Raw genomic sequence first — 27,939 nt, forward strand, 5'->3', positions numbered from 1 at the left:
AAAAATTGGACAAGATACAAATGGGTTAATGTACTCTTTACAGATGAGAATTATTTTAGTCTTTCCTCCGATTCTAGGTGACACCTGATATAACATGAAAGCAGTACTGCTTACCATTGCAGGAATGTTCTTGAAAAGGATAGATATGGTGGTGCTAGAGTCATGGTGTGGGGAGGCATTATACTTAATGGACACACCAAGCTACAAGTGCTGGAAAAAGGGAATATGACTGGCGAACAACATTGCAATGAAGTTCTTCAACATTATATTCGATTGTTCCGTGGTGTTGTAGGAAAAGAATTTATTTTTATGGATGACAATCTAACATCACATTATACACGAACAGTGGAAATATTTCTGGAGAACAGAAGATATTAATTGAATCAAACGGATAACACACTCTCCAGATCCCAACCACACCGAACATGTTCGGGATGCAATAGGAATATGCTCTGCTGCTCAAAATTCCTCTCCAGAAAACAAACAAGGCCTTATCCTTTCTCTGAAGGAGGAATGGACCAGCTTGCCTCAAGAACTCCTGAATCACTTGGTGCTAAGCATGGTACAACGTTGTGAGAACTGCATTGCAGTTTGGGGTCAATATATTCCATACTGAAATGTCTATTTGATTGGTTTTCTGCAAGCCCTGAACATTAATTCTAAATTTGTAACTTTGTAACTTTTGCCAAAAACGTATTTCAATTTAATTTGTATGGAATTTACTTTTTTTTTTTTTGTAATATAATTTATTGGTATGCTGGCAATAAATTTATGTCCACATTTAGCTGTAGTCGTGAAAATTTTTCATATACAGGTAAAAATGTAATTCCTCCTTACCTTTTGGCCACCAGTGTAGTAAACAAAAGCTTGCTCGTAATTTTATGAGAGATTCAGAATATCACACTATGATCTTAGTCAGTGTTGTATAATCCACAAATGAGACTTGAAAAGCAAAAACACTAGTACTGATGGCCAATGATTTAATTAAGAGGGACGGGTGGGGGGAGGAGAAATCTTCATATACAAATATTACCATATATACTTGTCAATTTTTACACAATATTTTTATTAATATTACGTGACACCAAGAAGTGCAAAGACTCGTTAAGGAAGGTACCTAATCTACAACTTTTCATCTCCACCACTCAAATCCACCCACACAAGATTTTATACCTTACATGTGGGTGCGTGGAAATGTGTAGCATTTCAGTCGTAGAATACCACATGTCAGCAAACATGATATAATGCATAAAAGTTACCATTTTGACTGGCTTTTTATAGAGTTTTTATGCTTCTTCTTTGAGAACTGTTTAAATTTCTGAACAGGGTTCTTACGAATCTGTATATGTTTTTTTTCTTCATTTACAGTTCTAGATACTCTTTCTAAGGCATTTTTATATTCTTCCTGGAATGATACAAGTTCTGAATTTGATACTTCTAAACGTGTAATAGTTTTTCCTGCTGATTTCAGCATTTTCTGAAATCTTCCAAGTTTTTCTTTTTCTACTAGGGTTATTGAGGTTCCACATCTTCCAGCCCTTGCAGTACGTCCTATTCTATGAATATACGTGGCTATATAAAATGGTGAATCATATGAAATAACACAGTCGATATTATCTATATCCATTCCTCTAGCCATTGCATCTGAACAGACAAGAACATCCACTTTTCCAGCAGCAAACTTTTTCAAAACTATCTTCCTAGAAAGGCCTTTAGATCTGGATGAAATCTGTCCCACAGTAATTTTTCCCATTTCTTTAAGTAAGAGGTAAAGCCTGTGTGTACTTTCTACTGTTGATGTAAAACAAAGTACCTTACTAAAACCCCTGCTTCTAATAAGGTGCCAAATGACTAAAGGTTTTACAGAAGATTCACAAATTGTATAGTATTCTGTAAGTTCCACTGGGGTAGTATATTTACCTACAAATTCGTCCACTATCTCCAATTCTTTGGCTCCAGTAGAAATCCCAGATCTATTTGTTTGAACAACAGACGTGAACAACTGAGGATGAAAGAGTGTAAGACGTTGTAACTTTTCTGGATCTTGGGATAGTGTTGCAGAGAACAAAAGTTTTTGAAGAGGTTCTGCAACATGGGAAAATGTACACGCAGTTACTGGACCTGAAGAATGTTTAACATGCATTTGCTCACTGCAACACATACAGCCATTTATTCCAGTAGTAGCAGAGGATTTAAATATAGCCTTTTCTACCTCTACAAGCCAACCTCGTTGAATTTCTTCCATCATGCGATCTGCTTCATCTATCACCAAAAACCTTAAATTCTGTAGAGAAAAGCCTTCTGTTCTATTAATATGGTCCACTAATCTTCCAGGTGTGGCTACAACTATATCAGAAAGACACTGAAATCCTCTAATCCCATGTTTAACAAGGAGTGATTGTTCGATAGAAAAGGGTTTTTGAGCAGTAACTAAAGAAACTTTTAGTGGAGTGCCATTACAGTATGTTTCAAAAACTTTAAACACTTGAAAGGCCAAATCCTGAACAGGTAAAACAACAAGAGCCCTGACTGCACACACAACACGACCTTTCAGTGACTGAATAATAGGAAGAACAAACGCAAGGGTTTTACCACTTCCTGTTGGTGCAGATACACAAATATCATTTGGCCGACAACATAAAGCTTTAGCATTCATCTGTAATAAACAAGGTATCACTTCTCGTTGAACTGGGAAAAAGTTCTGAATACCACACTTGTGTAATGATTTAATCAAGTGGTTATCAAGTGAAGACTTATCAATGCAGTCACTGTCAACATTAAGATCAACATTAATGACTGTGGGATTTGCCAACCAGTCTGGAAGAACTCTTGAGAAGGTGGACTTTTTTGGCTTCTGAATTTCTCCAATTACTGTAAAGCCAGAAGATTCAATATTCTGTTTCTTATTAAATCCACCCACAATGGACTCATTTTTTATTTCATTAGTTGTATTTTTATCATTTTCAAAATCACTGTGATGCTTTTTATTCTTCTTTTTCCTCAGTTTTTCAAGGGGTGGTTTAATATCATCCTTAATTTCATTACTTAATGGTAATTCCTGAACTTCTAATTTGTGTGAAGTTTCTCTCTCTGATCTTTCAAATTCAAGTTGGCGTGCTTTAGCTGATTCAAGAAGTAAATTTAATGATCTAACTGCTTCAGTTTCAGTTGGTATCTTTTCTAAGTTGGAATCTTCATCTGCATAATATCTGCAATTCAATTAATATATAATATTACACAGAAATATTTAATATGGCATAAACTTAATTACATAAATATTTAAAAAAATAAAAATAATATTACCACATACTATAGTATTCATTATAGATTATATTTATATAGGCTATACAGGCATACCCTGGTCATATCACATTAGGTTCAAGACTATTGTCATATACGGAATCATCAATGCTCCCCCCCCCCACTTGTAGATGTATGTAATAGTTCAATAACATTTTTAAGTAGCCATATATGTGCATAAATGATGCCAAAAAAAAAAAGATTAATTTATGTCAGTTATTGTAAGCAAAAAAATTTAGAATAATCTTTGCAAACATAAAGGTTATTCAGAATGATTTGGTTTAAAGGAATATGCCAACCAGTTTGGTCATCAATTTAAACCATTCAAGGCTTTTCAGAAACATTTCAGCAATAAGATTTTCAATTCTATGTAGCACTTTTCACTTTATTGTTGTTTTTACTAAGTATAACAAGAATAGCGAGAGGTAAATTTTAACTGATGACTATCTGTATTCAATACATCATTCTCGCTAAATTTAATCATTTTATCCTTACTATCTAATGTAATAGGTTTATTACATTAAAGATAAGGGTGCTGTTGCTTCTTTTCACTGGAGGCAAAAGCACCCTTACTTTGAATCTTATCTGCCATTTTAAAGAACAATAAAATAATAGTCATAAACAGCTCATAATTCACAGCGAAACACCAGAATATAGAGATGCAGCAAGCAATGGCATCGTAAACTAACATTTCACGAAAACTGTGCACTGATGGATTCACAACGCTGTCATGTTGCTAGAATCGTATGAATGAATGCAGCATCATATAAATGAGCATTGGTCATAAATGAAAAGCATTGCATGAGCTGATCATCATAAAGCCAAATGTAATAAGATGGCGGGGTATTACTGTAGTTAATTTCATATTATTATCATCAAACTCAGTAAATTTAATTTAAAATTAGAGACCAAAATAGATGGAAAGTTCCTATCAAATCTAAAATTAATTTAACTTTTTGCTTCACTGATGGAATGTAAAACTATAAGAATGAGAACAATGAGCTCTGTATTTGATGTAAATCAAATATTGAGTTCGTATTATGTAAATGAAAAACCAAAGGATGAAAATCAGTTACTGATTATATAATTGGAAATTTTAAGCTATCTGAATTCATCTTAGATGCAAGATCATATAGAGGTTTTGAATTAAATTCTGATCACAATACGTTAATGGCAAAAAATTCTGATTTAAACAAGTAGGCTAAAAATAACAAATAAAATGGAAAATACCTATCAACAAGGTTATAAAATTTCTTCATTACAAGATTCCTGTACGTAGCAACATCAAAATGAATTAATGAAAAAAAAACACAGAGAGACATAAGATTCAAACAATACAGAGGAAGAATGGAAAAATCTGAAATAAATCTTTATAATAGCAACACAGATCTCAGGAATAAGTTACTGGAACAGAGAAATATATGGCTAAATTCTGAATAAAAGAAATAGTGCTACTAAAAAAGAGAAATGTATAGAAGGGCTTAGGTGTCAATGATTCATAATAATGTATAAACATCAAGCAAACACTTTGAAAATATTTTTTCTTTTCATAGGAAAGGAAAAATATACAAACAGTTGAATGTGACTGCTATAGGTTTCACCACCACAGCTAACTTCTATATGGAATGTTTTGAAAATTAAGCACTCAACATAGCCACACTTAAACCAATAGTTTACCTGCACATCAAGCAAATACACTGTTAAGTTCTGAATTAAACAAAAATTAAATTAATTTACGTTTCCTTCAGACTTAACATGGGCTTGCAATTTTGAATCAATTATTGATGTACCAGAATGTACTACTCTTGTAAATTTCACTAAAATGTTACTAAGCTGAGAATTCTTCATTTAATATGTGATATTATAGAGTACTGTGAATTGCTAAACTGTTTAAGTGTAAGTACTTATAAATTGCTGGGTGAAAGAGGTAATCCGATTAAATAGAAATGGCCGGAATCGAAATACATGCACCTTTTAGTAAGCAAATAAGTTCCCCCACCCCACCCCACCCCCACTCATACATGCAGAATAGTAGGCTAAGATTTCCGTGTGTGGCGCGCAGTACTGGATGATGTGAGGTGACGCTGAGAAAATGGGAGAAGTAATCGATGGCATGGAGTGAACGTGTGGCGTGCAATTTAAAAAAGTTGTGCAGCGCCAAGGAAACTCTATTGTGCTCTTGTTCTTTAGGCTGAGTTTTTACTCTTACTGGTGTGGAGTTACGCTCCGAAGTTTTCGGGCGGTCTTGCTGATGTGTATGGAGCCTCCTCGTGGCGTCCCCTCGTTCCCCACAGATTCGAGACAATGACGAAGGAACTTTGCCGTAGATTTCTCAACAAATTACTGGTCGGCGACCAGCCCAGCAGAAGGTATTCACCAATGCTTACGGAGATGTCGTTATGATGTTGAACGAGTTCACCAGAGAACAACATCTACCTATTGTAAACTTTAGGAAGGACTCTAGAGGATGTTTCTTTGAATGATAAAGTAATAATGAGAATTTTGAGTATTTTGTTAAGTAAATTAATTGAGAGCACGTGGTGCCTTAGAATTGTCTTTTAATGGTAGAAAAGGTTATGAGAATTTTGTGAGAAGAAATTGTATAAGAGCACATGAAGCTAGTTGAGTAATTCAGCTAATAATTGTCCTTAGTATTAATGAATGAGTGTGATTCTTCGAGTGTAATATGTAAGCCTTAATTGAAGTTCTTTGTCATGCATGCTAAGATAGATATAGAGAATCTAAGTAATTAATGCTCAGTCATTAGCAATTGCGGATTACTTATTAAGAGTGAATTCATAGAATGTATAATGTTTCAATTGAATTAAATGTTTTGTTTCTTTTGTTTAACTGATGACTTGCCTGATTTTTTTCTATGTTGCACTTGCTCATAAATTACGGACCACAGCGGGAGATTAAATTATAGAGAGGCTACGACTGCAAACATAACTCTTAGTAACGTAAGATTGTATGCTAAACTGTGTTCAGGTTCCTCGATTCTACACTATCTGTTAATCTAGGTTTCGGGGCGGCGCAGTGAAAAATAAATTTTCCCTGAATCCGAAAAAGGAATTAGAATCAGTGTGAGACAAGGGAATAGGTATCCACCATTAGTAATTCCTTTGTCCCACAAACCACTAGCATCATTCTTGTAAGTATAGATCGGCCAAGAGACATATTGAAGTTAAGAGAATTAAGATTGAAGATAAAGTTTTAGTATAATTAAGAATAATCAAGAGGTAAGGATAAGAGAATATAGACTAAATATAGAGTAAAATAATAAGAATAAAATAAGAGAGAATGATTTTACATCATCATCCAAACCAATAGTTGGGATGATGTGTCTGCTGTTTGGCCCCATGGTCCGGACACATTACATACATTTTTTATGCATCCTAATAGCAAACACCCTAAAATAAACTTCACCACAGAAAATGAAAGCAACAACTGCCTTCCCTTTTTAGTCACACTAGTGACACAACTTAATAAATGGCTCTTTATCCTTCATTTACAGAAAGCTCACTCATACAGGAAAGTATTTACATAAACAATGAACACTACAACCCATCCCAATAGTATGGAATCCTAAAAACACGCACTCACTGAGCCAAGGCTATTTGTTCAAATGACACAGTCCTTGAAAGTTAGCTGAGGGACCTTTTTAGCCAATGGCTACAGCCCCCCAAAAAATAGATAAAAATTGCATGCCCCCCCCATCCTTCCAATATCCAGGATCACAGCAAAACCATTCTCTGCAAATATAAGTGAATATTTAATATAATGATTTACTATTATTTTTAAAAACATGCTCACAATATCAAAGCAAAAAAAATCTTATTCTTACCTGTTCATAATGTACAACTGTTCCATTTTCTACTACCAATTTCAAAGATTATTCAGTCCTATGATTAAAAAAAATCATAAAATGGTAAAGAAAATATTCCTAATTAAATTTTTTTTTTTTTTTTTTTTTTTTTTACTGAACTACTTTAATTTTTAAATAAAGAGAAGTAACACTATGTCAGATTTATAAAAGCCATGTTATCTGCCACCCTAAAAATGGTCATCATTTCGCATTTCCTTGAAGAAATGCGTAAGTGTATTAAGTGTCCATTACATCTGGTGTTCTAAATGTCATATATATGCCATTAATAGTAAGAAATGGATTTATGTTTTAGCTGCCCAAAGCAAAAATTTTAGTACCCTAATTGACTTTTGCATTTTTTACTTCAAAATTTAGAAAATGAAAACAAAAACACTTTTATTTTTCCACAATTACAAAATACTGAAAAATTTAAAAAAGCTTTGTATATTTTAATGGAATGCTTCCTTCCAAGCATGGACTTGTATAGCATTTTGCATATATGTACCAACTTCATTTTCATCTACAAGGGTGGTATGAAAAGTTCTTGGCCTCAACCATAGATGGCAACACTATCAGCAAGATTTTTTTTTTCTAAGTTGGTACACCTGTCATAAGCATCCATGTGAAATTGCAAGTCATTCTATCAAGTAGTTTGTTTTATACAGCTGTATGAAGCAAAAGTGTTGTCTGTATCCCTTGAAATCGATAAAACTGAGTATCACGCGGTTATAAAATTCTTTGTAAAAGGTTTAATGCAAAAGAAATTCATTCAAGTTCATAAAAGATTATGGGCACTCTTCTCCTTCGTTTTCAACAATTAAGAAATGGGCTGCCGAGTTTAAACATGGCAGTACAAGCCTTGAAGATGACCCACGTGAAGGATGTCCAAAAAGTGTAACAACATCAGAAATCATTGATCAAGTGCAGGATATGGTATTGTATAGCCGGCAAGTCAAAGTGCATGAAATTGCTGAGACCATAGGCATTTCAAAAGAATGTGCAGGATATACAGGGTGGCCATAAAATAACTTTCCCTCTTTGGAGGCATCTGTAACTAAAACCAATAAACAAAATGAGACCAAAGTTTATATTGAGACTTTTGAAGGCATGGGGAGATGATTTCCACGAAAAAAAGATTTAGTACCAAAAAGTCGCCGATAGGAGAAATTTTGGCGCTGGCAGAGCTGAAAACAAGCGGATAATTACATTAAAGACAGATAAAATAGAATAATAACATTTCGACGGTTTAAGCGACAGTCGAATCACTCATTCCAGCTGGATAGGTGCCGCATTACAATGATAATAATAATAATTAAACTAAAACAACAACTTGCGAGAGACACAGAAATTAATGTAGTGATTGAACTCACAGGAAATAATGTTTTATTCATCAGAATCAGGGTTCCCTGGACCACATACACGATTTTCAATGTGCTGACCATTCTTGTGTACAACAAGCACGCTGAGGCAAGGTAGGATGCATATTGAGCACAATTCATCAGTCATTCAAATAACTGCCTGAACGTTCCCAATCCCTTTTTAAGTGGATGTGGTGGTGCTGCTGTCATGTACGCACAGTAAAATTTGCATAATCCTTTTTACCTGCATTTACTGCAAATATTTCATTGCTTTTGTTTCTGCAAATGCCAAAATTTCCTCTATCGACGGCGTTTGGAACTAAATCTTTTTTTCATAGAAATCATCTCCCCATGCCTTCAAAAGTCTCAATATAAAATTTCGTCTCATTCCATTTATTGGTTTTAGCTACAGATGCCTCCAAAGAGGGAAAGTTATTTTACTGCCACCCTGTATTTTGCATGAAGAATTTCAAATGAAAAAGCTTTGCGCAAGATGGGTTCCGTGCTCACAGAAGATCAAAAATGCACTCACATGAAAATCTCTGAACAGCACTTGGAGTATTTTAACAAGAATGAAACTGATTTTGTGCGTCAATTTATTACTATGGATGAGACTTGGATTCACCATTATGCACCAGAATCCAAACAGTGACAGAAGCCAGTTGTTCAGTGCCATAGAAGACAAAGTTGGTTCCATCAGCAGGAAAGGTCATGGCATCAGTATTTTGTGACGCTAAATGCATTTTGTTTATTAATTATCTTGAAAAGGGCAAAACAATACCCGGAGAATATTATTTCAATCTTTTAACCAGACTAGACGAAAAAATTCATGAGAAAAGACCCGGTTTGCAGAAGAAAAAAAATCATCTTTCATCAGGACAATGCACCTGCCCACAAAGGTGTTTTGGGAATGGAAAAATTAAGGGATCTGTACTATGAATTGTTGGAACATCCACCCCATTCCCCAGATTTGGCTCCCTCTAACTTCTACCTCTTTCCAAAACTAAAACTCTTCCTCACTGTTCAGCATATTTCTTCGAATCAAGAGCTGATTGCAGCTGTAGAGGGGTATTTTGCAGTTCTACAGCTGGATAGGATAATGGTGCTGGAGCATCACTGGAATAAATGTATTAATCTTAAGGGAGATTATGTTGAAAAATAAAAATAATTTTGAAATTATAAATTCATTTTGTCATTGTTAGTCAGAGAACTTTTCGGACACATTCACTCGTGTGTAGAAATAATATACAGAAGAGGTGACTGCTGTCTTCATTCCTATAAAATAGCCTTTTCTTCCATATCATGGGATGAATAATAAAAAAGAGGTTGAAAGTAACGTGAAAATGAAATTTACAAATTCTGTATAACATCACAGGTATACAAGAAAGTTTATCTGGAAAATCAAGTCCAAATGATTATATTCATTCATATATTTTTAAATTATACAGATTACAGTTTGCAGTTATTCTTACATATTATTTAAAATATGCAAGCTATTCATTTTTAGGCACTGATTTTAACTGTATATCTTTTTTTTTTAAAGCTTCATCCTAAATGTTATAACATCATTATAATTACCTTTCTCATTATAACAATAAATTACCAGAAAATTTCCAGTCTCATAATATTAATTCTAAAGAAAAATCACTGTTGTAAACTCTCAGATATAACAAATTAATCCTGTTACACCAAAGTTTACTAAAACATGAGTTCAACCATTGTAAAGCAGTCAAGTGCAAAAATTATTCAATGAAAAGGAGCAATGAAACAAAATGCAAGAGAGTACGTGCTAAACTGCCAGTGGTAAACTTTTATAATACATTTCATCTCAAACTATCATCTGCTCCAGCCATGTTTCCACATTCTAGGTTTGTGATTGCTTTATGTACTCCTTAATACATTATTATTATTCATGACACCTCCAAGGAGTCCAAAGACTCATCGCAGGAGGGCACCTACAACTGTCTAAACCACTACACCGAACCTCTACTACGAATCATCTCCATCAACACCATCTACCGCCCACCCCCACTACTATCACAACTAGTATTTTTTGTCTGTAAATTGCGTGTGTTCTGAAGGGCCGATTTGTCTGTATGTGGGATGAAAAATCCGAGTTTCCGGGAGAAAAAAACCTTGCTACCTCCATATGAGATTGGCTAATTCACCTTTGATTGAAATCGTTCAGATAAAGATTCCTCCCATCACGACGAGAATCGAACTTAGGCCTATTCCAATCGAAGGGCGCAACATACCGCTGTTCTTCCAATTGCGCTACGGAGGCGCTCAACTTTATTATACTCAAACTAAAACACCATTACTCTTGGATGTTTTCTAGCAATTTTCTATACTTTGTTACTTTAATAACTCTTCATGATAATTACTCCAGACATCGAGAATATTATTTTTATTATCTGAGACCTTCAGGAAATGAAGGACTTATCAAGGGTGACGATACATCATCCACACCAGATATCATATTTACTAAACTCATTCAGATTGGATACACACTCACTCTGAGAGAGTGAAAATCTAGCTCTTACTCCTTTCTTAACTGGACACTTTATATGGCAACTTCCACAAATGCCCCTGTGTTCTCACCCATCTCCATATAATGAAAAACTCTGTCAGACAATTTTCTGTAACACCCATTCAGAATTTTATAGCCCTCTATCACTTCACTCCTCTTTTTTCTGTTTACCAGTGTCTGCGGTCACTGGTAAACTTTCCAATGTTATTGACTTGCTCTCAATCTGTCCTCATAATTAGCATTCCGCAATCCCAATATCGTCTTTGTTACTGTTCTTTGCAATGGGGATCTTCAGTTTCCACCATATACCATCCACCATAACTCCAAGAACCCTAACCTCAGTTTCTTGAAGCATAATCCCACAAATACAATATACCACTGGAAATCTCATCATATCAAAGTGCATAACTTATACATTTACTAACACTGAAATGAGAGCCATTTTCATTTGTCCACTGTTCCATCTTAATCAAATCATTCTGTAAGTGCTGCTGTATATTAGTAACATTTCTGATTGCTCTGCCTATTTTTGCATCATCAGCAAACAACTGAACATCTCCCATCAGGTCCTTCCCAATATCATTAATGTATAGATTGAACAGCAATGGTCCAAGGACTGATCCCTAGAGTACTTCAGTGGTTACCTTGTCTAGTATATTCATACCAACCATATACCATTTCCTGATATTTATCAGTCAGCCACCCACTTATCCAAGTCAATAGTTTATATTCCAATTCCCTATTCTCCAGTTTATACAAACAGTCTTTCATGTGGTATCCTATCAAATGTAAGCCTCTTATTAAACAGGCAAACCAATGCTACTGCCAATTCTCTTAAGACGAGTGGTGATATGTCATCAAATCCTATAGCCTTATTGACATCAAGGTTATTTATTTCCTCAACACAATGCAGTGTCTACATATAAATTAAATTACTGCAAAGGTTATTACAGTAATACATAAGGTCAAAAGCTACATCAGTACATAAATAGGCAAAGAAAAATTAGTACGCAAAATGGATGTACAAAAACCAAGCCAAGGAATGCAATATATACATATAGATAAAATTACAACAAAGGTTATAGCAGTACATAAATAGTCAAAGAGATATTATTAATCAGTAAGCATGCACAAATATTAAGTTTAGGTTTAGCAATGCAGTACCTAAATATAAACAAAATTACAGCAAGGATACACCAATACACAAACTCAAAAGCTTCAGCAGTACATAAATAGTCAAAAATAAACTAGTAAAGAATATGCATGTACAAAAGTTAAGTTAACAGTGCAGTATCTACGTATAAAAAAGATTACAGTCGAATGTGTTTGTACAAATTAATTCTTTGTAGAAAGTTAAAAGCATCATCCAATTTGAGTCTAATAACATCTGCCTGAGTGTATATGGATTGACTAGATAGGTAAAAATTTCATCCCTCTTATTTCATACACATATTAACTGCTACTTTCAACATTCACTCTCCTTATACTCTGTCCACTTGACTCCTCCCTATTTCTCTATCCATCTTGCATTCTATCATTATCACTCACAGTGTGACGTATTATATCATTGGTGTCGTGATTTTTTAGTGTTGGATCTGTGACTAGGACACGGTAGATTGATGTATCAGACAGTAAGCTGTTAATCTTATCTTCGTAATCACTGGTGCTTAAAATCACTGTTGAATTTCCATTATCTGTCTTCAGTATGATAATGTCTTTCTTTTTCTTCCAACTATACAATGTTCTTTTTTCCAGAGTAGTGATATTTTTGTTAGGAGTTCTGGAATGAGAGGATAATACTACTTTTTAATCTAATATCATTAGCTATGGGTTCCAGTAACAACGAGACTGCCCTTTCTATATTACAAATGATATCCACTTTAGGAATAGGATCAGGTGTTATCGCAAAATTGAAACCCCTTTTAAGCATATTGATCTCTGGTTTTGTTAACACGTGATCCGATAAATTAAAAATAACTTTGCTGTCTGGTAGAGAAGGTTTTGACTTAAACGTTTTGTATAAACTGGTTTTGTTTGCTTGTTGCAAAGGCTTTATCAAGAAAAAAAGGCTTTATACATAGCTAATAGTGACCATTCTGTCCAAATGCGACCATATATCTTGGTCTAAAGTACTAGAAATATTGTCATAAATCTGATAACATTCTAAATTTATTTCGCCTAAAAGAAATCTAGTATGCTGTATCCATTCACATAGAAGTGCCAAAGCTGTTTTAAAATAAATATGTTTCGCTTGTCTTGAAAGTGAGGTGATTTAATAGTTTGGCCTTTTTACATTTAAGGAGTTCAAAACGGCATACCTTTCTTTTGGTTTCCCCATGGATTCTATTCATGTTAAAAAACATTTAATTTTCTTGACCAAAAAGCTCTGGAATGACTTTTAATGAAATTATATTGATCAAGTGCATGTAATAAACAACTACGTTATACCAACTAAGGCTGTTGGCATCTTCCCTACTGATGTAAGGCACCAAAAAGTAAAAAACTGATACAAACTATAATCAACCGATTCCAATTATATTAAACAAAGAACAGAGCGCGTACAATACATGCATAGAGTGTGCATGATCTCACTTGTTGTTATTTAGGAACGTACTATAGTTGGCACTGTAATTCAGTTCTGGCAAGTTGAGAGATCTAATAAGGATCTTCTAGATCACAGGTAAGATTAGTCCTTGGTTCCTGTTAAGGTTTTGTATGTAGCGGGCAACTGTTGTGGCATCTTTAAAAATTCGGGAGCGGAAGTCCTCCTCTATGTAAGGAATTGTGCTTCTATCCCACTTTATTGTTTGGAAACACAAAAAAAGACCTGATCGACTTTCTTAACAAAATCAACTCTCTACACCACACAATCAAATTCACTCTAGAACTTGAAAAAGATAACCAATTATCATTTCTGACACTTTAATTAAGAAGCTTCCGAATGGTGGTATCAACCTCTCAGTTTACCGCAAACCTACCAATACAGGATGTTATTTACATTTCACTTCCTGTCACCACATTTCTCAGAAACTTAGTATTGTACACATGCTGAAGAACTGTGCCTCTCTTCTTACAACAGATGAACAAGACCTCCAGGAAGAACTATCCCTGATATCTACCAACCTTACCATGAATGGATTTCCTCGAAGACTCGTCCACCAGATACTTTTCTCTGAACCCCGACAAAGACAACGAGATGATATACATTATATTTCTACCATTGCCATTCCTTACTTAGGGACAGTTTCCAATAAGATTGCAAGACTCCTTAGACCACATAAAATAAGAGTAGCCTTTAAACCTACAGAGACAATTCTTAAGATCTCCAAAAGATAACCATCCTTTCTCCAAATATGCTGTAGTTTATAACATACCCTGCTCATGCGGCTTGAATTACATCGGCCAAACTTCAAGGAGCCTTGAAATTAGGCAAAAAGAACACATAGGTGACGTTAATAATAACAGAGAAGAAAAATCGGGGTTAACTTTTCATTTCCCAAGAATGAGCCATATCATAGAATCGGATAGAAGCACAATTCCTTATATAGAGGACCTCCGCTCCCGAATTTTTAAAGAGGCCACAACAGTTGCCCACTGCATACAAAAACCTTAACAGGAACCAAGGACTAATCTTACCCATGATCTGGAAGGCCCTTATTAGATCTCTCAACTCGCCAGAACTGAATTATAGTGCCAACTATAGCACGTTCCTAAATAACAAGTGAGATCATGCACGCTCTATGCATGTATTGTACGCGCTCTGTTCTTTGTTTAATATAATTGGGATCGATTGATTATAGTTTGTAACAGTTTTTTACTTTTTAGTGTCTTACATCAGTTATGTACCCTGAAGATGCCAACAGCCTTAGTTGGTGAAACTAGTTGGTATAACATAGTTGTTTATTACATGCACTCGATCAATATAATCCCATTAAAAGTCATGTAAAAACATTGCTCAGTTTTTTTTTTCCTCGTTGAAATTCTCAATACCATCCAGTTACTGTGAAAATAAGCATTGTTTTAAGCTCCTTGCAAGTGAAATATCAATACAAATATCAAAATTTGACAGTTATTGAAATATCAACAACTATCAAATTTATAAGGAATTACTAGCTGGATGTTTTTCCTTTGCTTCATGCTTACACGGTGATCAAAATACATCATGAAATTTATGGAAACAACTACCATGTTAGAGTAAAACTTTAGTTTAATATAAACCAAAATAAACACTCAATGTTTCAACATTCACATTAAGGTCATCATCTGAAGTATACATATATATATACAAAGAAACAAACTGCACTAGAATCTACATGGCATGCTAAAGTTACTTACCAACCGTTACAACTATTGGCCTGACCTCTGATGAAAAAAAAAACTTACTACATAAAATCTAGAATCCTATTATTATATCTATTAAGTTACAAAATTAAATTAAGCTGGAGAGCAACATGTTTACAAGACAGTGTTGAAACCAGTTTTAAGTTCTGGATCTGAGAGTTGGGTTAGAAATAAAGCACCTGTTCAAAGACTAGACCAGAAATATGACGGTTCTGAGAAAAATTAGGGAAATGAACCAATGGCAGAATTATATTAAAAATGAAGATATTAGAAAGGAACTTAATATTATGAGGATTCAAGAACATATCAGCAGAGCTAATCTAAGGTGGTATGGTCAATTAAATAGAATGGGTGAAGAAAGGTTAGAACAGATGTTTGATGCCAAGATGGCAGGAAAGAGACCCAGAGGAAGACCAAAGTGTAGGTGGATTGATTCAGTCAGAAGAGCCTTTGAAGCATGGAATGTTAGATATGACAATATGAGTGCTGACAAGTACTAGACTGATTTTGGAAGAAAATTGTTGATAGGAGATTAATGATAATGTAAACTTCATCATTTAGTGCTGTCATAGTAACCTGAACACCCCTTGGAGTTACATATCAGGAAATTGATATTGATGATGATAATTATTAATTAAAATTAATAAGATAATCATCAGTATTTAGGTATAAACATGTAAATGAAACTAATAAATAGGAAAATCACAGAGGATGACAGTTGGGACTTTTAAACTAAGTTTCATGTAACTCAAAAATTAATGTTGATCTAAGTAATGAAAGCTAAGTGTAGTGGAAAAATAGAGCAGCCCAGTTTAAACAACTTCTAAAGATCAATGGATGAAATAAATTCAATGTATAGATTATTATTTTTTGGGGTAGAGGAAGAGGGGAGGGGGGGGGGAGTACATTCTTGAAAGGTTATTTTTTTATATTGGATTTATGACCAAAGCAAACAAGGCTACATAGTCACTGTATTATGTCTGTTAATTGCATGTGTTCTAATAGCTGTTTTGCCTATTCTGTAGAATAAAAAACAAAGTTTCCGAGTTCTTGAAAAGAAGCATAACTGGCGAATGTTTTTCAAGTGGCATATTTCATTATTTTCAGGATTTCTTATTTTTATAAAAAATTAAATGAAATGGAAATATTAACATAAAACATTAAATTTTGAACTAAATAAGAATATTGAAAATTGAGTCCTTGTAGCTCAGTCGGTATAGACTTAGCCCTTTGGTTTGATTCCTGTCCATGATATGGGGAACCTTTATGGGGAAACTTGGTTTTTTTTCAACTAAAGGCGAGTTAATTGTTCTCATAAGGAGGTGGAGGGTCCCCCCCCCAGTAACTTGGGTTTTTCATCAAAAACCCAAGTTACTGGGGGGGGGGGGGGCTCAAAACATGCAAACTGGTGGTGAATACTTACAGTATTCATCACTGGTTTATGAGTATTTATGAATACTCATAAATACTTACAGTCCGGCAAGGAAAGCAATGGGAAAGCACCTTGCTTCATAATCATCTCCTTAGCATATTACTACCCCACCCACTACAAGGTTGAAGGGCAAATACACAGAGACAAGAACTAAAAAAACATGTAATATACATAGGACATCCAGAAAATAAGTTCCGATGGGCTGTCAGAGAAACAAAAATATACTTACAAGAAAAACTAGACATCTTTCACTACTTTTCTACATAATTTCCGCCATTGTTCAGGCACCTATCATAACGGGGCATCAAGAGTTGTATGGCTTCGTCGTAGAAGGTTGCCGCCTGTGACGCAAACCACGTAATGACTGCTTCTTTGACCTTGGTCATCTTGAAACCACTGGCCACAAAGGAAAGATTTCAGAATATTTGAACAGGTGAAAGTCACTTGGCATGATGTCAGGACTATATGGGGGATGATGGAATTATTCCCAGCCAAAGGTGGCAAAGTTTCTCCGACACAATTTCATGAAGACATGAATGTGCAACTTCTGGAAATTACAGCGAGAGTGACATCGTAATGAATCCCCTATTCCGTCGAATCTTCTCTTCAAACTGAACGCACCAAATCATCAGTCACTAAAGATGGTCACCCACTCCATTCATCATTGTGCACACCTGTCCTTCATTAAAAAGTCTTACCCATCTTTGTACCATTGAATCACTCATAAAATTGGAACTCCATAAACCTCAATAATTTGCAGATGAATTTCAGCTGTTTTAACATTCCTCTGCATTCAAGAAACGGATAACTGATCTAATTTCACATGTGATGGGAGATTCGATTTTCTTAGACATTATAAACACACACCAAGAAGCATATGCACTTTGAGAATGTCTGAAAATGGCACCAACGCCCTTCTAATGAATCAACAAACTCAGCATGCATGTGCACTATTGCGATCACAGCACTGCAGTGAAAATATTTAAAAAAGGAACTTACTTTCTGGACATCCCTTGTACATGATAAGAAGCAGTTAATGTCAGTGCACTGGCTATTTTGAGTAAGTCATCATTAGATTATAGGAGGTAAGATAACTTTTAAGGTTTTGGGGAAGTGGGGAGGAAGGAGAATCCAGTTAATTCCAGTCATCATAGCTTAAAAACAATCTACTAACTTTTCTCTATTCCTCTACAATTCTGATGATAAATTTCTCAAAATGGTCATCAATGTGTTTTTTTTTAAGTCGAATAGCCTTTTTTTTTTTTTTTTTTTAACATTTATATTTATTTCAAAATTTAATGTGACAGTCTATTATATTCCTGTGAATTTTGTGTTTGTACCCACTTCTCCTGATCTTTATTTTCATTATATTACTTTATACTGTTTTTTTTGGATCCATTATAAGTTCAGTAATAAAATTTAAAAAAAAAAATTGGACAACTAAATTTATTGCTCTGAAAAGTTTGGCAATCACCTTTTATTTTAAGAGAAAAAAATATATATATACATATGTATTTTAAATGGATATTCTTTTCAGAGTAAATATTAATCTATAAATTTTATTTATCTGATACATTGTTTTTGAGGGTTGGTTACACTGGGAATGCTCCATTTCCACAAAGCTTAGCTTTTGTTATATAATGAAAATGGATAATATAAAAACTTTAAAGTCAGAATAGGTCATTTATATTCTGCATACATTTAGAATTCAATTCCAGATTTTTGTCAAAGTATGTCTTTAAATCTCAACTTAAGGAAGAGGAAAATATTTCACATCTTCATATAAAAATCATCATAATCAATATTCTAATATGTATCCTCAAGGGATATACAGGATACTAAGACAACACAACGTAATCAAATTTACATTACTAATCTCTTACTAACAGTGTTCCTCTAAATTAATCTATCTGAACAATAAAATATTGTCATATCTAATATTTTGGTCATCTAGGGCTCCTCTGACTGATCAATTGATCTAGATCTTCATGTTCTTCTGGATCTTGTTCCTGCCCTTTTAACATCAAAAACCTCTTTTGCTAACCTTTCCTCTGCCATTCTTTTTAAGTGACCAAACCATGTTAGATTAGCTGTGCTCACACATTCTTGAATGCTAACAATGTTGAGTTCCTTCTAATATCTTCATTTTTAATATTCTGATAATATTTAATATTCTGACGAACCAATTTCTCTCTTATTCCATACAAATTTATTCATCCACCTCACCACCATAACCAGCTTTGCTTATTCTACTATCTATTTCCACATTTAAATTGATATCTTCCCTAAAAACTGTCTAAATAGCTAAAATATTTTACTTGTTCTATAGGTTCTCCACAGAGATAGCAGTTTAAGTATTCTATGTTCTAGCCCATTTTTATAGTTTTGGCCTTTTTACTGCTGATTTTCATGTAAAATTTGTTACAGCTGTTATTCAATGTAGTCAGCAAATTTTGGAGACTTGCACTGTATTTGTTTAGGAGTAACATCATCTGCATAAATCAAAAAAGCACTCGGAAATGATTAAAACAGATTTTAATTTATTTCATCTCACTCACTGAGACATCTTCAGGGATTACAAAAAAACTAATGTAACATAAACACAAATACCACATAATACTAAGCTAAATATGTGGGTGACTCTGAAGTCCTATCTAGGTAGTGTGTGCCCTCTAATTGCGATTGTAGGTGGTCTAGAATGTAAGGTGGGATCTCCGATGATTAACGTTTCTCAAATCTTTGGAAGTTTAATACAATCTTATTTATTTAGATTTGGTTGATAAATAAATAGGACCTTATTCATTTATCTATATTTATTTATTTATACAGGACTAGATAGGACTTTAGAGTCACCCACATGCTTAGCTTAGTATTGTGTGGTATTTGTGTTTATGTAACATTAGTTTTTGAAATCCCTGAAGATGCCTTGGTGACTGAGATGAAATGTAGGAAGTATTAAAATCTGTTTCAATCCTTTCCAAGTGCTGTATACAATCCATTAAGCCTCCAACATGATATCCTCACAGCACTTAAGCCTCAACAATCAAAAAAGCTAAGTTTGATATTTTAAATACTAATATCAAGTTTGATGTTCCTTTTTTTTCATAATGCAATTCGTATAGATAATGAATAAGGAATAAGAGGGATGTACACCCTTGTCTTACTCCAGATTTTAGATCATCAATATTCCTGTATTTCCTTCAATTCAATTCTGACTTACAACTTATTTAGTGGACCAAATTGAATTCTTATTGGCTTCAACCACAATATAAAATAATAGTAGAACATAAGTGCCTTTGTAGCACAATTGGAAGAACAAGGGTATGTCACACCCTTTAATTGGAAAAGGCATAAGTTCAGTTCTTGTCATGATGAGAGGAATCTTTACATGGGAATTCTTCAATTGAAAGTGCATTAGCCAATCTCATATGAAGATAGCAAGGTTGTTGTTTTTTTTTCCTGCCGGAAACTCTGGTTTTTTCATCACAAACACAGTAAAATCGACCTTCAGAACACATGCAATTTACATACAAAAATACTAGTTGTTGGCAGTAAATGACATTAGTGTAGATCAGTGATGGCGAACCTTTTTACCCAGGTGTGTCAAACATCTTTTTTTTTTTTTTTTAAATATTGACGTTGCTGATGTGCCACTGGCATACATGCATTATAAATTTAACTACTTAATCATAGATGGTGACTTATACATATCATATTAGGCTATTTATTTAATAGGACATCGGTATACAATCTATGAATTCATATTATACAATTAATTTAATAAACTGAAATTACTGAAATTAGTTTTTTCATCAGAATACAACATCCAAGGTGTGTCACCTGAACCCTCAAGTGTGTCAGTGCTGACACGGGTGTCATAGGTTCGCCATCACTAGTGTAGATCATGTTGGAGGCTTAATGGATTTTTTACAACACTCAAAAAGAATTAAAATAGAATTTAATACTTCCTATATTTCGTCCTAGTCACTAGGACATCTACGGGGATTACAAAAACAATTAATGTAACATATACACAAATAACAAACAACACTAAGCCCAACCACATGGGTGACACTAAAGTCCTATCTAGGTAGAGTGCCCTCTAAGGGCAGTAGTAGGTGGCCTGGAAAGTAAGGTGGGAACTCTGGTGATGAGTGTTTCCCAAATCTTCGGAAGCTTAATGCAACCATATTTATTGAGATTTGGTTGGTTTTTGAGAGCTGCTGCTGCTGCTTCTAAGAAAAGTCTCTCTTTCTTGAATTTGCTGTGGTGGAGCATGGTGGTTTTCTTCCATGATACCCTGTGGGTGATGTCCAAAACATGGTCAGCAAAGCTTGATTGGCCATAGTTGTGTTTGAAGATGTAAGACTTGTGTTCTTCTAGACGGATGGATGCTGATCTGCCTGTCTGTCCAAAGTACGCCAGCTTACAGGAACAGGGTACTTTGTAAACTCCAGGCAGAGAGAGAGGAGGGAGTTGATCTTTCGTAGAACGGATAAGTGTAGCCAGTTTGCAGAGGGGCTTATATGTTGTGTGTAGATTGTACTGTTTTAGTATCTTGGCTATTTTTTCGGATGTGCCACGGATGTAGGGTATGGTGATGGCATTTTTAAATTCTTGTTGACGAGAAGGACGGGGAATGGGGGAGGAGTTGATTATTTTTTTGATACTGTGATCGCTGTAACCATTGGAGAGGAAAGTGCTGTGTATGTGGTTAAGCTCAGTAGTGAGGGCAGTTCCACTGGAACAAAGATTGTGGGCTCTCTTGGTAAGAGTTTTAATAATGCCATATTGTTGAGAGGGGTGGTGGTGGGAGAGTTTGTGAATGTATCTGCCTGTGTGTGTGGGTTTTCTGTATACGGTGAAGGTAAGTGTATCATTAGGCAGGCGTGTGACTAAGGTGTCTAGGAAAGGTAAACAATGGTTCTTTTCCTTTTCCATAGTGAACTGGATTCTTGGATGTAGACTATTGAGATGACTGAGGAAGGAGTCTAATGTGTCTGGGCCATGAGGCCAAATAGAGAACACATCATCTACATATCTTAGCCAGATAGAAGGTTTGAGTCTATGGCTCGTTTTTCGAAATCTTCCATATAGAAATTGGAAAGGGGGGGGTGAGAGGGGGGGAACCCATGGCAGTTCCCTCTATCTGCTTGTAGATTTTGTTGTTCCAAGAGAAATACCCAGAGTTAATGGCAAAGGAAAAGAGATCTAAGATGTCAGAAGGAAAAACGTTTTCTAAGAGAGATAAGGTGTCAATTAAGGGAATATTGGTAAACAAAGAGGAGATATCAAAGCTTACCAATATGTCTGTCGTCTTCAAGGTTAAATTTTCTGTGAGGGCTTTAAAGTGGGTCGACTTTTTTATGTAGGAAGGGGACCTTCCGGTGAGGGGATCAGAGAGTTGGCCAGCTGTTTAGATAGTCTATAGCAAGGTGCATTGGTAGCATCTACTATAGGCCTGAGTGGGGAATTGGGTTTGTGGATTTTTGGTAAACCGTATATTCGGGGGGGGGGGGGGGGAACGGGAGCGGAAAGGTTCAAGTTTTTTCGTGACATCAGGGGGCCAGGAAGATACTTTTTTGAGTAAAATTTTTAGTTTCTTAACTTGTGTTTTTGTGGGGTCGTGTTCTAGCGGGATGTAGGTAGCGCGATAGCGGAGGATAATGTTCATTTTACGATTATATTCACTGGTATTAAGAACGACTGTGGCATTACCCTTATCCTCTCTGGTGATGACGATACTTTTTTCTTTACGTAGTTTCAGGAGAGCCGTGCGTTGGGCATATGATAAATTACTTTTTGGCGGCGAAGAATGCGCGAGGATGTTGGCTACATCAAGTCTGATGTTGTTAGCTATCTCCGATGGCAAGCGACTGATTCCACGTTCGATGTTCACCATTACGCCAAGCACCGGCACTTCCTTCGGAGCGACGGCAAAATTACGGCCGAGGCAAAGGGTGCCAACGGCATCGTCGTTGAGCCTTTTGGAAGAGAGGTTTATTACTGTCTGGAGCGGTTGAATTTGTGGTTGTGGTTGTTTTTCACAAGGTTGCTATATTTCTTGATGTGTTTATTTTTTATTTTTTGGAATTCTCTCTGTGCGGAAGTTTCCAGGAACACAAGTCTTACATCTTCAAACACAACTATGGCCATTCAGGCTTGGCTGACCATGTTTTGGACACCACCCACATGGTATCATGGAAGAAAACCACCATGCTCAACCACAGCAAATTCAAGAAAGAGAGACTTTTCTTAGAAGCAGCAGCAGCTCTCAAAAACCAACCAAATCTCAATAAATATGGTTGCATTAAGCTTCCGAAGATTTGGGAAACACTCATCACCAGAGTTCCCACCTTACATTCCAGGCCACCTACTACTGCCCTTAGAGGGCGCTCTACCTAGATAGGACTTTAGTGTCACCCATGTGGTTGGGCTTAGTATTGTTTGTTATTTGTGTATATGTTACATTAATTGTTTTTGTAATCCCAGAAGATGTCCTAGTGACTAGGACGAAATATAGGAAGTATTAAATTCTATTTTAATTCTTTTTGAGTGTTGTAAAAAATCCATTAAGTCTCCAACATGATGTCCTCACAGCACTTAAGCCTCTACACATGTACACTAGTGTAGATGATGATAGTAATGGTGGTTTGGAGTAGTTGGTGGATTAAGTGGTGAAGACAGAGAGTTGTTGAGTAGGTGCCCTCCCTTAGATGAGTCTTTGGACTCCTTGGAAGTGTCACAAAATAATAATAACAGAATTTCATGCCAGCTGGGGCACTGCCCAGTTTAACAATGCTTCTGTTATTTCTGGCATAGTAGCACCAGGGTGAACAGCACAACGTGAGCTACTGGAACCAATCCCAAAACACATCCCAATCAACATCAGCGGATCAATATAAGTATCATCAATGGAAAAGAAATTGAATAGGCAGAAGAACTGATAAGTACCAGATTGACATAACAGGTATGACTGAAAAAGAGGACTAAAACACGAGAGAGAGATCGTTGTAAGTAAGAAAAAATATTACATTTTTTATTTAAAAAATACTACATTCCAGCAATAATAATCAGGGAAAATGAGTAGCTATAGTGTGCAACAATAAATACAAGGATAAACTTCTTGAACAGCAGGCAATATCAAGTAGACTGATGAGGGCAAATATACAAATTGGGAACTGGATAATGGAACTTATTTGTGCCTGTGGACCACAGAAAATTCTACTAAGAAAATATTGAGGAATTTTTTGAGGCATAACAGATTCAATAAGTTGTGTATGGGGAGCAAGGGTATGTTTTAGGACTGTTGCCGTTTAACCTATACGTTAATGAAACTGGAGATATTCAGTTGTTTGCAGATGATGCAAAGTTAGGAAGAACTATAAGTAGAGCAGATGTGGCCTTCTAAGAAAACTTGAATAAACTGAGTGAAAGGGCACAGAGTAGGATGCCAGTTCAATGTTACGATATGTAAGGTTTTAAAATTTGGAGGGGATATATTGTTGAAGCTGGAGAAAATCGGAGATCTATAAATTAAAGATGCCAAGAAATTATATTCTTGGTTTCATCCTTTATCCATGTGTACACAAACAAAGTTTGTGTGTGAAGGAACTTCACAGCTAGGCTACTTGTATACAGAGGCTGCTGACTTCATACAGTGGCCTTGGTATCCCATAATGTAATGCACATATCCTTATGGACATGTATAACGTATAACAAGTAGCCCAGTCATAAAGTTGCTTCACGTGCAAACTTTGTTTGCTTACACTTGGATAAAGGATGAAACCAAGAATATAGTTTCTTGGCATCTTTAATTTATAGTATAACCATGAGAAAACACTTTCAAAAGACATCAGAGATCTTAGGGTGATGGTGGATAAGGATCTAAAATTTAAAGGACAGAAAATTGTGAGAAAAACACAAATTCTGGCAATGATGTAAATGACACTGACTTACACAAGGAAATTCTGGTTCCATTGTATAAGGTCTTGATTAGGCCCCTTATGGTGCACAGATTTGGTCCCTGGTTTTCCAGAACCAACTGACTAAGGTAATTTCCAGTCTCTGGAATCTTGAGCATGAAGAAAGGTTGAGATGATGCAAATTGCAGTCTAGTGGATAGGAGGAAGAGGGGTGATATGATAAAGACATATAAGTTATTAAGGGGTTGTTATAAGATCAATGTCAAAGAAGTTTTTCATAAAATGGTGGGAGATGGGGGGAACAAGAGGTTCTTCCTGGAAGCTGCATAAGGAGAGTGTAAGAAGCAGGTTTTTTGCATGGAAAGTTGTGAATGATTGTAATACACTGCCTAAGTGTGGTGTCTGCTGAGAATTTTAATATTTAAAGCACAGTAAGGTGTGTATGACAACAGAACATTCCGTGATGAGTCTGACTTCTTAGAAGTTCAGGGATAATGATAATAACACATGAATATTCATTTACATACATCTAAAAACAAATGAATTCTCTAAAGCAGAGGGGAGAATAAATAAAATATTAAGGCAAACAATAGTCACACAATAAAAAAGAAAATCGCAAATGTATAATATTTTATTAAACTAACATTAACTGAAGAATGGTCATATAAGAGAAGGGAATAAGAATCACTGCAGTTGAAATGAATACTCAATATTAGCGCACCAAAAGACGGATAAAAATCGGATGAAACCATGCTGAAAATACCATATGTTATACACTGATATTAAAAACTATTATTATTATTATAAAAACTTCCATGTTGTCAAAGACTCATCATGGGAGGTCCACTGTTATACACACAGTTTATCATACTGTGCCTTAAATATATTCACTGTCTCTGCACACACTACTCTCGGGCAAAGCATTCCAATCACTCACCACTCTCCATGCAAAAAACCTGCTCCTCACTCCCTTGCTCACACCCTCCTTATACAGCTTCCAGGAATGACCTCTTGTTCTCCTGCTATCCTCACCCATTCTGTGCAAAGCATCCCCGACATTAATCTGGTAATAACCACTTAACAGTTTATATGTCTCAATCATATCCCCCCCCCCCCTTCTTCTATCCACCAATTTCTGCAAATTGCATTTTGTCAATCTGACTTCATTCTGGAGACCAGAAACCACCTTAGTCAATCGCCTCTGAACTTTTTCCAACGCAATTTCATCTTTTTAAAAACCAGGTGACCAGATCTGTGTACAGTAATCCATATGTGGCCTGATCAAAGCCTTATACAAAGGAACCATAACATCCTTACTTCTACAAGTCAATGTCCTCTGCATCATTCCCATTATCCACTGTGTCTTCACTATTTTAGTAACATGTCCCTGAAATTTTAGGTCCTTGTCTGCAATCACTTCCAGATCTCTCATTTCCTCTACCTCTTCCAAGATATTCGCACTGATTGTGTACTTTACATCCCATCTGTGCTTCCCAAATTTCAAAACCTTACACTTTGAAACACTGAATTGACATCCCCACTTATTTACCCATTCAGACAGGGTATTCAAGTCCTCTTGCAAAGCTACAGCATCCACACCACTCCTGATAGCTCTGTCCAACTTTGCATCATCTGCAAACAACTGCACATCACCATTCAGACCTCTCCAGATATCATTTACGTACAAATTAAACAGCAATAGACCCAAAACAGACCCTTGAGGTACACCACTAGTAACTTTCCTCTTCTGGGATATCGCTCCTCCATAGACAACTCGCTGATACCTATCAGACAACCAATCTACTGTTCAGCACCATCCGTTCCAATTTAATTGCCAGCTTGTCATGTGGCAATTTATCAAATTGCTTTTGCAAAATCTAAATATACCACTGTATATGCAATACTCTTATCCAATGCATTTGTCACTTTATTATAAAAAAGTAAGCAGGTTGCTAAAGCACGATCTTCCTTTAGTAAATCCATGCTGGCCCCCAAAGAGTATTTTTCTGTTGTCAACCCAATTCTGAACTTTATTCCTAACTAACTTCTCTAATATCTTGACCACAACTCCAGACACACAGACTGGTCTATAATTCAAAGCCTTACTTTTATCACCTCCCTTATGAATTAGAACAATTTTACCCTCTTTCCACTCTTCTGGAACTTGACCCAGTGAGAGACTCATGTCGAAAAGATATACAAAAGCTGTTGTCACCTCTCTGGCACATTCCCTCAAGACACTTGGTGAAATGGCATCAAGTCCCACAGCCTTATTTACATCAAGTCTATTCAATTCCTCATATACCTCCTGTTCACTTACTAACAGTTCCTCCTCCTTTCAAGTTCTGCATGATGCCACATTCACAAGAATGAAATACCTTTAGAAATTGCTCACTAAATATCTCAACTATATCCTCTGCAGCGGTTATCATTCCTCCGTTTTCACCAATCAATCCCATCCTACCATAATCATTCTTTCTTCTACTGGCTAACTATGAAAAAAATATGTATTCTAACTATGAAAGATACAGAAATAATATTTGAAAAAATGATGAGTAAAGAGATGGGGGGGGGGCAAATATACCACGTGCCTTGGATTCTTGAAAAGAATGTAATATTATTAATCCTACGTTTACTAGTTTTAATAAGAATAATTATTATTTTGCTATCAAAACTACATAGTATATTAATTTACCTAATTAAGAGGCAGAAATTTAATGAGCAAACGCCACGAAATTCCATTAGCAAAACACAAAATATCTTAACAATATAAAACGCTGCAAATCTGTTAGCGGCTCAAAACAGTATTCCACAAACAAAATTAATTATAAGTATATCAAATTTTTTGGGGAGGGGTGACCCCACCTCCGTCCAGAACGAATGAAATAGTTTATATATGCATGACATGAAATTATATATTAAATGTGCTCAGTGCTCAACAAATACAGATTTGAGCACTAAATTTAAATTACAAGCATATAATATACACATATATATTTAAAAAAAAGAAGAAAAAAGTACAATAAGTAATGCCACCAAAAAACGAAATCCACATCATAAGGAAAGTGTATAATCACGGCACCAAAACTATCAAAACATCAATACACGTGGGAAATATGAAGATCGTGTAGAGCGCGCCACTAACATGAAACCATATAAAAATAAAAAAATATCGCTCTGAAAAGCAG

General features: G+C 35.4%; 1 protein-coding gene across 3 annotated transcripts; it reads right to left on the bottom strand.

The window, feature by feature from the left end:
• Positions 1-958: 958 nt before the first annotated feature.
• Dbp73D (putative ATP-dependent RNA helicase Dbp73D) lies at positions 959-27,863 on the bottom strand. Of its 3 annotated transcripts, none has more exons than XM_090396632.1 (3): positions 27,773-27,863; positions 7,145-7,202; positions 959-3,209 (listed from the first exon to the last, which is right to left on the bottom strand). In XM_090396632.1, the coding sequence occupies exons 2-3, from the start codon at positions 7,168-7,170 to the stop codon at positions 1,256-1,258; spliced, it is 1,980 nt and encodes a 659-aa protein (XP_090252758.1). In that variant the 5' UTR covers positions 7,171-7,202; positions 27,773-27,863; the 3' UTR covers positions 959-1,255. The 3 variants fall into 3 exon arrangements, with proteins under 3 accessions (XP_090252758.1, XP_090252760.1, XP_090252759.1); XM_090396634.1 differs by having other exon boundaries at positions 27,788-27,835; XM_090396633.1 differs by lacking the exon at positions 27,773-27,863 and adding an exon at positions 27,447-27,478.
• Positions 27,864-27,939: the final 76 nt, after the last annotated feature.

Source organism: Typopeltis vanoorti, chromosome 8 (assembly GCF_054136105.1).
Source record: "Typopeltis vanoorti isolate ZY-2024b chromosome 8, IOZ_Tvanoo_1.0, whole genome shotgun sequence".
Classification (NCBI taxonomy): Eukaryota; Metazoa; Arthropoda; class Arachnida; order Uropygi; family Thelyphonidae; genus Typopeltis; species Typopeltis vanoorti.

Bases quoted from the DNA above. Each gene is read 5' to 3' on its own strand.
- Dbp73D (XM_090396632.1), bottom strand. From the start codon at position 7,170: ATGGAACAGTTGTACATTATGAACAG. The intron at 3,210-7,144 runs GTAAGAATAAGA...ATTGAATTGCAG, and splicing joins CAGTTGTACATTATGAACAG to ATATTATGCAGATGAAGATT.